General features: G+C 40.5%; 1 protein-coding gene across 6 annotated transcripts in view; it reads right to left on the bottom strand.

The window, feature by feature from the left end:
• PTBP2 (polypyrimidine tract binding protein 2) overlaps positions 1-12,581 on the bottom strand; it is a 106,743-nt gene that overhangs the window by 68,143 nt on the left and 26,019 nt on the right. For 4 of the 6 annotated variants that reach the window (XM_019531051.1, XM_019531049.1, XM_019531052.1 and 1 more), the window contains exon 3: positions 8,346-8,421. The exons of 1 other annotated variant lie outside the window; for it this stretch is intronic. In XM_019531051.1, the coding sequence (XP_019386596.1) occupies positions 8,346-8,421 (76 nt within the window). Of the gene's footprint in view, positions 1-8,345; positions 8,422-8,819; positions 8,883-12,581 lie in introns of all 6 variants that reach the window. One more of the 6 variants, XM_019531053.1, reaches the window with a different exon arrangement.

The raw sequence follows: 12,581 nt of genomic DNA on the forward strand, positions 1-12,581 counted from the left end.
GCACTTTGGCCTTCCTGACTTCATCCCTGAATGACTGAGCAATGCTCTTATACTCCTATTTATTTGACGAAGTTGCCATAACTTATAAACTTCCTTTTTGTGATTTACTTTCCTGAAGAGTTCCCTGATTAGCCAAGCTGGTCTTCTGCCATACTTGCTAGTCTTCCTGCACATTGGGATAGTTTTTCCTGCACTCTCACTAAGGCTTCTTTAAAGTACAGCCAGCTCTCCTGGACTCTCCCCCTCTATCTGGCTTCCCAGGAGATCCTGCCCATGAGTTCCTTGAGTGAATCAGAGTCTGCTTTTCTGAAGTCCAGGGTCCTTTCTCTGCCGCTCTCCATCCTTCCTTTCCTTGGGATCCTGAACTCAATCATCTCGTGGTCACTACTGCTCAAGTTGCCATCCACTACTACATTCCCCACCAATTCTTCCCCATTTGTAAGCAGCAAGTCAAGAAAAGCATGGCCCTTAGTTGGCTCCTCCAGCACCTGCACCGGGAAGTTGTCCTTAACACTCTCCAAAAACTTCCTGGATTGCTTGTGCACTGCCGTATTGCCCTCCCAGCAGATGTGTACATACTTTCTTACAGCACTATAACATGCAATATTTTATGGAAAAGACACTTGTGGTCAAAGAAACACTTTTAACATTTAAATAGTATATGCATAATGATGTACTCCAGCATAAGACTATTGCTTGTAGATTTAGCATTGCTAAACGTTTCCAGACCTGGCAAATGAAGTACTTGCTTTTTGACAGCAGCAGGGTAATCTTTCCATACACCAAAACACATACACAACCCTATGTTAATGTGTATCAAGCAGATCTGCAGGATATTTCCATTAGGAGGAACCAGGCTACCTCAGGCTCCATAACCCGTGAACTTCTTAACCTCTCAGAAACATGACCTACCTCAACATCCCTAAAACGGTTATACCTTTCAGCACCTACAGAGACAGTTATCTTTAAAGGTTATTTAACAATGTTACAAGGCTTCCAAGAGCAACCATGGGAGGGCTCAAATATAAGCTGAACACAAAAACTGGGAATTTAAGACCAATGCACTTTATACTTGCTTAGGAATTTAATCGCTCATCCAGATTTCTGGGTCAAAATGTTTACATTTACAGCAGCTGCTATGAAATAAGAAAGTTTGTCCAGAATATTTAAAGAATATAAATTCTAACTTTTGTGCTATACTTCAAATTTAAGTCACTTCTATTATTTAGTTAAATTATGTACATTATTTTTGTAATGTGGACACCACCATGACTGACAAACTGATGCCAACTTTCCAAAATCTTAAGGTATTTCAGTCGTTTTGAATGACTGCCTGCAGACTTACTCCTCAGGTGCTGACATGGACGTATTTTTCAACCTAACATTTATTATAATGAGAAAGATCTTCACCTGTATAAAACAACCTGGAAGGAATGCTGCTTCTGGTTTCTGGCCATATGATACCACTATATTTATCAAGCTGGGAGTGGACTTTCTCTATTCCCAGCTTAATCACTAAGACGCAGGAGTCCAGAAGCTTACAATGTTTACTGGTTGGCCATTAACAGGAAAGTGGCCTCAGCAAGTTAGATTATGTTAGAAGAGTCGCTAGCTATCTTTTCAGCATTATTAACATCCTGAGGTGACACAAAATCTTAATAGCTACCTCAGGCATCATGTATAAATATCAATTTTGTTTTGAAGCACAGAAACATCCTAAACAAGTCTGGTTTTCTCTCTCTTCCCTTAGTTACATAAGAGAGCATCTATGTATCTAAATGATGCACATAATTATTTATAGAAATAATGCCCAAAAATCAATTCCAGGGGCAAAGTTAAATGAAAGTTAAAAAAAAAAAAAATTCACATCGGAGGTTTGTAGATTAGGAAGGTATGCTTAAGTCCTTTTTTCTTAACAGTTTTAATTTTAACTTAGAAGTGATGAGATTCTTGCTATATGAGCTATCTGACTGGAATATAAAAGTTCTAATTGATTAAGACTGGTAATACCAGAGGTAGATGACCTTTTCTGGCTGCAGGCCAGAGTGACCCATCCCAAGTCAGAGGTAAGAAACCAGGCGGACACAAGGAGAGCACGTGCAGCCAGAGTTGCCTGTCCCCCCACCCCATTCTCCCACTGCCAAAGCCCCACATCTGCAGGCTGAATCCAACGACTACATGGGCTAGACTAGAAGAAAAAGCAAGAACGGAATATTATGCCAACCTCAGTAAGGCTAAAGGATAACGTTAATTTCAAAATATAAAGTACTTTCTCTAAAAGCTTTTTTACATGCACTTTTAACAGAACTTAAGACATAACAATGTCATCAACTTCTGCTCAATATCAGAGCCTTGAGCTTCAAACTTAACTAAGCATTTCTGAAGAGATGTTCTGCCTTTGTTGATTTGGAGGAGAAGAAGGTGATTAGGAAGAGTCAGCCTGGATTCACCAAAGGCAAGTCCCAATTCTTTGTTAATGGAAGATGAAGTATGTGAAAGATGGATAAGATGGATATCTCTTTTCCTTAGAGAAGCCGTTTTCTCCAAGCCTCTATTTTCAACCTTAGCAATCTTTTCTAGCATCTGGGATTTTTGCTAAAACGTTTACATAATGATTTTCATCCACAGGATTCATAAACCACTTTTAAAAACTATTTTTTAAATGTTTCATATCTTAAAATAAACAGAATCCTTAACTCTCTAGAGTCAAGGACAGCAAGAAAGTGACACAAGTGGAGAAAATGGGAGATGTAGGGGTGTACAAACAAGATAGCACCAAAATTCAAACGGAATTCATCCCTAGTTATTCAAAGGTCTAGAACTTTCCTTGTGGTTAACCTTTTTATAAAAAAGAAAAAAAGCAACTACTTAGAGGACATCTTAAACACCAGGTCTGATATCTATTTAGGCAAAGGTCTGTGAAATAGCATCAGAATTCACTTATATTGTACAAACCAGTCAGATTTTTTTAAAGTAATACTTTTTAGCCAGTTATTCAAGGGTCAGCCAATTCAAATTCTTAAATGTGATAGGTTCAAAGAAGAGACAAGTGCAAAATGTTGACTTTTTCCCTACTTACATAAACCTGAATAACAACTGTCCAAGACAATTATAATGATGCTACAGAAGTAAAAAATATTTTGCCCGTTTTATTTTGCACACCTCTCAGGCAATTAAAAGAAAAATGGGAGAAAACGGCTTCTCTAAGGAAAAGAGATATCCATCTTATCCATCTTTCACATGTTTCATCTTCCATTAACAAAGAACTGGGACCAGGGTTTTAAAAAGCCTACAGAAATATAGTGCCCAGCAACCATTCAAATTCAGTGGGATTGAAAGCTTAACGCTCTTTTGAAAACCTCAGCATTGGTTTTTAAGAAATGTCTGTTTGGAGGACTGCCACCTGAAGATTATAAACAGGTTAAAGTTTTTTCAATTAAAGAACCTCAGGTTTCCTTGAAAACATGGCATGTTTCACCCAAATAAACCGAAGATGATACTCATTTAAAATGAAGTAAATTTATTGTCTTGCATTTTTGGACTATTATTTACAATTCTACAAAAATCTGAGTGCTTACAGAACCTGAGAGAAGGATGATTTAAAAACCACGGAAACAAACAAAAAGTATACGGGTTATTATGAATCATTAGTGTTTCAAAGTTCTTTAATGAAATTGTCATCAATCAGGACACATCCAGGTTATAGAAATACATCTTCTTTCTTTAGCTTCCATTACAGTATCAACTTCAACAATAACAGGCTAACCAATGATAAAAATGACAAAATTATGCACAGACGCTATTTTCCATGCACTGCCAAAAATAATGTCCAGGACTCTTGAAAAACTGAAATTAGAACTCTTAAGCAATACAGACAATGAAAGGGCAGAGCCAAGTCATTCTTTGACAGACTGAAGTTTTTGTTTTAAAATATGCTTCCTTTATAAACAAAATGATCAAGGCTTATATCTTTTCTTTAAAGGACTGACAGAAAATTAATGACAACTCATCAAAATAATGTTTTGAGTGGGAAAGAATTCTAACTCATGATTGCACAGTTAAAATTATTTCATATACAAATTCAACAGGTAAAGACAAAGCAAGAGGAGAGGAAAAAATAACATGTTCACCAAAAGTACATGTAGGTGATATTTAAAAAGAATCTGCCTAATGCAGAACTGCTCCTGAAATAGGAGAAATGTCTCAAACTTACTTTGTTTCCCTTTCTGAATCAATTATTCCTCACTGTACCTTACAGGTATTCAAAGAAGAATGGGTTCTGACCTCTAACTTGCAAAACTTAAAAAAAAAAATACTTCCTGGCTCTAGGAAAAACAACATCCACAAAGATTGCCTGGTCAGATCTAACAGACAAGACCTGGATTTTCGCCTGTTTCCTATTCAGAGATGTTCATGTCTAATAATATAGGTGGCCTAAGGAAACATATTGCCATGATTTAATGATTTCCTATTTTTTTTAAAAAGAGACATGCCCATCAGAAAAAGGCATGAATTATTTTGCTTCATTCAGGAGATCTTCACTGCGGTTTACTTTTCATTTCCCTCCTCTTCTTTCAGTATAAAGATTTATTACTACCATTACTAGATTTAATATGAGCAACTGATGCAGACTGGAATAAGAAAAATTAGTCAGGTCATGGTTACTTAAAGCTAATTTACTATAAAATAAAGGATAGGTCCAAAATTATTCAAAACTGACATGAAATTTTGGGTGCTTAGATGGAGATATTTGAAGGGAGCCAATTTTCATAAAATGTTCAGAACCCATTTCTTATAAAACTTCCACAAAGTGTTTCTAGTTAGGTACCAAAAACAATTCCTGGTCACAGGAAAATCTTGACCATAAGTTCCTTTAAATGCAACAGCGTGGTAAAAGTCATTTGCAACAGATTGTAGATTTTAAGGGCAATGTAGGCATGATTAAATTTTAAGAAAAAAGGGAACAATTCGATTTTTCATTCAAACAAAACAGATTTTAGAGGGGCCTAAAACTTATGACATTTGTTCTTTTACATTTAAAGGGAAACATTAAATAATAATGCAGCTAAAAGCACAGTAATTTTTTGTTCAAATTTAGTCCTATCTTTGATTTAGTTCTGCTGGCCTGGATGCTCCTAGAAATACAAGAAAAACTCTTAGTTTTGCCTAGAGGATGGAAACAATTAAAGAAAAGAGCAGAGTCAAGGTTTTTTGTGTAACACAAACATACTGGTGTGGTAATACCTCATTTCTCAAAGGGCACCTGAAAATGAAAATGGAACCACCTCCAAAATCAAGAATAGACTGGGAAGAACTACTGGTATTTAAGAGCACTCCTTTGAGCTAAAATGATCTACAAACCTTCTGCAGTGGTTTTAAAACTATAACCATAGTTTTGACATTTCCCTCCCTTACTAACTTTTTAATGCAGAATTACAGCAACAGAAATAGAGACTACTAGTAGTATGAGCTACTAAGCCATCTCCCTATATTTGTGAAGAGAATCTATAAAGCATTATAAAAGTGGTGAGGTATGCCTTTGTAATTCCAACTAGTCAGTCAATTCACTGCCAGTCTCACAGAACAAACTTGCCATGCCAGAAGACTAGAAAAATGTAGAGTGATAAGCAGGGATCTGGGTTTTCCATTTCCCATGGGAAAACAGCAAAAACCATGGATTTCCCCTTTTTGTCAGAGAAAACGTGGATTTCTCCTTTTAGCAGAGAAACCCATGGATTCCCTGTTTCTGCAAACAGCTCTGCAGGCTAGTTGCGCTCTAGGGAAGGGCAGGGCCTCACACTCTGTCAGCCACGGCTTCACTCAGCTCAGCTCAGCCTCACACTTCTCCTGGATCCTGTAAAGTAAGTGGGGCTTACAGGGGGCTGGGGACCTGTCCGGCAGGGCTGGGGGGGAGCCAGGAGCTGGCCCCAGCTGTTGGGGGCAGGGTTCTGTAGACTTGCGTCCCTGGCCCCATAGCCCTGGCAGCTGGGGGCCCCCTCTGGCAGGCCTGGGGAGCAGGGGCTGTGGGTGGCGGCAAGAGGCATGAGTAGGGCGGGAGGGCTGTTGCAGGGGAAGTGAGAGGCATCAGCAGAGTTGAGGGTGGGGTGCTTTGGGGGCAGTGAGGGGCACCAGCAGGGCTGGGGGGAGGCTTTGGGGCAGTGAGGGGCATGAGCTGCAGGGGGGGGTTAATTTTAATAATGGATTTTGGAGTTTGCCACAGAATTTGCGATTTTTTTAATCAGAGAAAACCAGGATCCCTGGTGATAAGTATGGAAAAAAGCAAACTGAGAAAGGCTCATCTGATATGTAACCTGAGACAGCTATAAGAAATTCAGATCCAGTTGCTCGATAAGAAAATTGAACAGGTTCTAGTACCAAAAAGCCTGTTTACTTGGAGTCTAAAGAAGTCTGACAAAAAAAACACCACACTCCACTGCTCTGCAAGAAACTTAGGCGATGTACAGATGCTCAGTTTCTACCAGATAAATTACCACTGTCCCGATAGAAAACAAAAGCATACAGACATTCAAAATATTTCTCCTGGAGCAAAAATGGCTGATCCAAAAGAAACACAGCCTGGGAACAACGAGGATTAAATTGTATCAGGGAGAATGTCTATACACTTTCTCCTGGTTTAAGTCCTCCTATGGATCAACAGAAGTGGAGCCCAGAGAAAAGCTCCTGTGCCTTCTGAAGACTGGGGTAATCCCAGGCTGAAGAATGCACAGGGAAAGAGGGGTCAATTAATGGGTTCCACTAAGGGGGGGAAGAAGGGAGACCCCAAGGAGCATCCCTCCAGTCCTCCCTGACTGAGAGCTTGTCTGTGAAGTTCTCCAGCCATGGGACTGGAGGAACATCTGTACAATTCAACTCCCAGGCTATTTTTCTACTGGAAGAAATAAACGCCTAATAAGCAGTCTACAGCTGCTCTCTCTGAGACAGAGAAAACTGCCTCAGTTTGTTTTGCATCAGTCCAATTCAATGACTCTCAACCTTTTCTGAATTGAGGCACTCCTCTCATTAGACTCAAGGAGGCATCCCTCCATAACTTTTGTAAATTGAGTGGCACCCACTTTTAAAACCCAATTTATATATTACTATGCTTATCTCCTTGTAGAGGTGCTGGGCAGCAGGGATGGGGGGCTGTTTAGAAAAGAACAAGCCTGAGTGTGTGTTTAGCTACTTATCTCCTCACATCTTGGGATACCCTTCAAAAGATCAGGTGGCACCCTGGATGGGAATCACTTGTCTAACTGGTCAGTTCTGTTCCGTTCTAGTTTTTGCGTCTCAAAAAGGATATAGTAGAATTAGGAAAGATAGAGAGAAGGGCAAACAAATTATCAGGGCTATTAAGCAGTTGCAATAACAAGACAAACTACGAAAGCTAGGTCTCTTCAATGTGGAAAGAAAGCTAGAAGACAGAAGTCTAAAAAAAATCACAGAGGTCATGGACAAAGTGTATAGGAAACTGTTATTCACAGAGTCCCAGGATACTAGAACTAGGGAGCTTACCCACTGAAATCAGAAGGAGGCTGTTGAAAACTAACAAGAGAAAGTACTTTTTTATGCAGCACATAGTTAACTTGTAGAACTTATTACCACAGGAGGTTGCAAAGGCAGATGGTATAAGCCAGGTTTAAAAAAGGACTAGAAAAAGTAACGGACAACTGATCTATTAATAGCCATTAAAACAGAACAATTGGAGTTATCTGACACTTCTAAACCACTTCTAAATGATGCCAGGCAGGGTAATGAATACGGAAGATTACCCTAGATATACATGGTTCAGTGCTCTTCTTATAAAGCTTCCACTTCTGCTACTGTCAAAGACAGGACACTGGGCTAGATGGATGACTAGACTGACCCAGTATGGCACTTCTTGTGTTAAATGAAGAGGTATGAGGTTTCTCTCTCTCTCTCCTTTTGACTCCATTGCAAAATTTCTTCCACCACTGTGAAATGGACAGGCTAACCAAGCAGCAATATCCAGACTAGTGAATATCTACAGTTGACATAATTCAACTCCCACTTTTACCACTGTTTGGTGCTCATCATTCCTTATTTTGAGGAGAGCTAAATAACTGAAGCACAATTTCTTTCATGTGCCATTTGTGTACTGCCACATGTAACTGCTTCATCTTCTCTAATTTGCCATTCATTTAATAGATTTACTTTTCTGAGGTATTTGAATGTCTAAACTGACACAGCAATGTTAAAAGTCTGGTTCATGCCAACAGTTTACCCTCATTCAGCAGGATGGACTTTGTTACTATTTTCTCCACATATATAGGAAATGATTTTGAGATTAAATGATAGATTTCTGTTTTTGAAAGGGCATCACTTACCAGTAACTACCATGCTGCTCATGTTAGAGTTCGGGCTATTGAGTACACTGCCTGAAAGAAGTTCGTCAGATCCTCTCTAAAAAGAAAGAGACAGTAAGAGGGTGTTTCTCTATTTTGTCATTTTAATCTTGTTATTAAAATGTCAGCTTGACATGGCAAACCCTTAGGAGGACTTACACTAGCATTATCAAAACTATTCAGATTGGGCAGATTCTCTTTCTTCCAATAGGTGACAGCCAAATAATTGAAATCTAGGTAACATAGTATATTTACATAGCATCTCTCATTCCAAAAACTACACACACCCCTTCATCCACCACTGAAACACAGCCACAAGTTGAGAGATAGCCAGAGCTGTTCAACACCAAATACATATTTCAGGATAAAAATGTTAAAAGTACTGTATACCAATGAATCTACAAGCAAAATTTAGGTAAATAAAAAAGTACAGATAAAATGTCAAGGCTAGCACACCTATTCTCCTGCATGTGAAATTGGCAGTTTTCATTTTGAGCCTCTTTATAACATAAGCGAACCCTGAAAACAAAACAGAAACATTTAGGGAAGCAAGGAAAAACTGAGGTGAAATATTTCCTCTTGATTTGGAATGGAATTAGAGCCATCACATATATTGTTCCTTATTCTTTTCTTAGACAGTTGCAATCCACATCCAAGTTAGTGGTGAATTATTAATGATAAGTTTTTTTCTCCCAACATTAAGTTAAATGCCCATGTAAGCTTAAAGCAGGACTTATTTAAAAAAAAAAATTATTTCCCCTTTCAAGTATGAGGTTTCACTTAATAATCATCAAAGTCATAGATCTACTCATCCAAGCTGGAAAACTGAGGAAAGATCAGGTAAGTAACATACAAGTAGCATTTTGTGCCTCTTTTTTTTGAGAAAAAGGAAGAGTCATCCTTGTTGGTCTTAAGTTTAAGAAAAGTCATGGCTTCACTTCCTTTGGATACGCCACTGCATTTTTTGTGTCCAAGAGAAGTTATTATTTCAGTTTTAGGTCTTAATTCAACCCAACTTCCAACAGTACCAATGTTCTCCACATTAACTCAGGTCAATGAGTTACTGCTAAGATGGAAGAGTACCAATTACTTAATCACCAATGTCACTTTTGTGCAGAATCTTAGTATTGACTGTAAACTGCTGTATGTGGGCACTCCTGTAAGTACTGAGACTTTTTAGTCTGTGCTGGCTTTGACACAGAGTCTATGCCACTCTTAGAAAACCACCAAGTATGTTTTGGATTGTGCTCCATTCTCAACAATAAACATATTGTTTAAACTAACAAGGGAACATGGTCCCAAGTAGTATAAATGCACAACACATATAGTCAAAATTTCTACTGCAATCCCTCTCTCACACAAGCAAGAATATTAGTATTTCTGGCAAATTTGAAAAATCCCCACCCTGCCTTCAGCATAATAAACAAGATGAAATGTTAAATCTATTCTGGCCAGCCAAGCTTACTCTCTCTCTCAAGGTCTTTTACATAAAAGATTTCTAAATTCCCACCCCCACCTTCCAAAAATCTCAAAAGCTTGCTGATTCTATCTTCTATTTTACCCATCAAGTAGTTTAAATTACATTAAAACTTGCAAAAGGAAAACATAATCCTATGAGTTGCCACTGTTCCAGCGTAAACCTATTTTAATTAGATCATAATTAAGAAAACAGTTTAATTGAACAAAACTGAAAAAAACATTCAGAAACATTATAGACTCTTCACTACTCAGCCTACACAGGTCTTCAAAGATCATATCACCTGACTTTTTTGTATCAACATACCTGACAGATAGAAGCAAACAAAACAGCAGTTGAACATAAGTTCCTTCTCTTCCTCTTTGATAAGGTGTAACTTGCTCCAGTAATATTTAAAAAGTGAAATCACAGCAAATAAAGTTCAATAAAAATAATAGAAACAACAACATTTTAAAATACTTGAATTACTATGAATTAACTCAATTCAATTATGTGTTTTAGGATACTGGGACTAGTTTATCAGAGTTTAAGAAGCTAGATCTGGGGTAAAACTGCTAAATGCCAAGTATGAAGAAAAACCCAGTAGCACTAAATTAGTTGGCTACTCAGTCGTGCCCTTGGTTTTCATAATAGGCCCAAGTGGTTTTCTTCAGAGACACATAAAATATATATTGTATTTAATAAATACTCCTGAAGTAAGCTACAAGTTGTACTACCATATTTGCTTGAATCCAAGACAAGGTTAGCCTCCCTCATTTAACAAGGCACCAGGGGATGGAAACACCCTGGTGGGGCAGTCACCAGAGTGTGCAAGCACTGGGCTGAGGTCAGAACACTCCAGCTGCCTCCCCCTCCCACCACTGCTTTCCCTAGTGCAGCAGAGGGGGGGAGGTGGAAGGCTGAATTTAAGACAACCCTCGAATAACAAGATTCTATACATGGAAAATTATAACAAGTTTATAGGTTTTCAAGCAGAGAATCTGATGGGGTAGGGAATCTTAAATTCAAAGTTGTCTTGGATTTGGGTAAACACAGACAACCCCCAGTTAGTGCTCTTAATTGGTTCTGGACAAACTGAGTACTAAGCGAAACAGTGTTAACCAAACTTATTTCCCTGGTGGAATGAATGTAAATTAATATAATCGATTACCACCCTTTCACGCAGTCACTTCTCACTGCTGCCTCTCCCAACCCCCGCCCCCCCAAGCCACTCTGGCCTCAAGTGCCAGCCGGAGCCCCGTGCTAGTGGCACCCCACTCCGAGCCCCCGCCAGCCCTGGCCCCAAGTTCATGCCCTACCACCCACTTGTCACTACTCACCATTGCTTTTCCCCACCTGTCAGCTGCTCCAGCACCATGTGCCAGCCCAGGCCCCATACTCCTGCCGCCCTGCTCTGGGCCACCGCTGGGCCTGGCCCCAGGCACCAGTACATGCCTCATGCTCACTCCCACCAGCCAACTTGCTGCTACTTGCTGCCACCACTTCTCCCCAGCCACCCTGGCTTCACATGCCAGCCAAGGCCCCATGCTCCTGCCACCCCACCCTGGGCCCCCACCATCTGTGGCCCTGGGCACCAGAGCAGGCCCCATGCTCACGCCTGCCCAGCCATTCGCTGTTGCCTGCCGGCCTCTCCAACACCAGGTGTCAGCCTGGGCCCCGCGCTCCTGCTGCCTTGGCCCTAGGCTTGGGCGCCACCGGCTCTGGCCCCAGGCTCCAGCACAGGCCCCATGCTTACACCTACCCACCCACTTGCTGCTTCTCACTGCCACTGCTTCACTGAGCGCTATAACTAAACTGGCTCAGTACTAAGTGGAATCAGATATGAATTTTAAATGAGTGCTATAACAAAACAGAGCTAAGCAAAACAGCATTGAGTGGGGGTTGCCTGTAATGTATTAAAATAATTTAACTTTTGTGGGGGGAGAGGGAGGCAAAGAGGAGACATGCAACAGAGTTACAAAAGACTCTCTCATAGTGATGAGTCAGGTTGCTATTATTCAGATAATTCTAAAGTTCTTCATAAACCAGTTTCAGATTTATAAGGTCCCATGAGGAAGACTTCCATTCCTGCCAGTACAGCAAGCTTCTCTAGATGTATTCCTTCCATACAATGGAATCTGGAAAATATCATGGGTACACTAATAAAGATCTTTTTTGGCCCATACCAACAGTCAATTATTAGCCAGCCATATCAGCCAATATTGATCTGATAATTGATTTGGTTACGTGAAGACAAATGACATAAATAAACATTGTATTTTGGTGGTGTGGCTTGTGGTGTCACATGTATCTGAGTCCCAGCTCCTAAAAATGGCGGCGAGGCCACGTGAACTAAAGCTTGTTGAATTAACTTTAGTTCAAGCACTGCCGCCACCATTTTTAAGTGCAGGGACACTTAAGGGGGCAGAACTGAACAGGGTGAGGGTGGCTGTCAGCTGTCCACTGCGGCCTCAGGGCTCTCCGCTCTGCTGCTTATGTCCTGGGAGCCCAATGGGGGCCATGCATCCCCATGCCCACTGGTGCCAGAAAGGCAGGTGTGCACGGCCAACACAGGACTCCCAAGGGAAAGGCAGCAGACTGGAGAGGCCTGAGCCCACAGCGGGCAGCCTGCATCTGCCCCATGCATAAAGCTAGATGGGTACATACCCCTCAATGCCACTTCTGAGGGGTGCATGCAGTAAGGGGGATCCCCCGCTTAGACGAGCCACGCATGGCTTTGTCCTGCCCCTGCCACAGGTCCC

Source organism: Crocodylus porosus, unplaced genomic scaffold, assembly GCF_001723895.1.
Source record: "Crocodylus porosus isolate Cpor-Errol unplaced genomic scaffold, CroPor_comp1, whole genome shotgun sequence".
Taxonomy (NCBI): Eukaryota; Metazoa; Chordata; order Crocodylia; family Crocodylidae; genus Crocodylus; species Crocodylus porosus.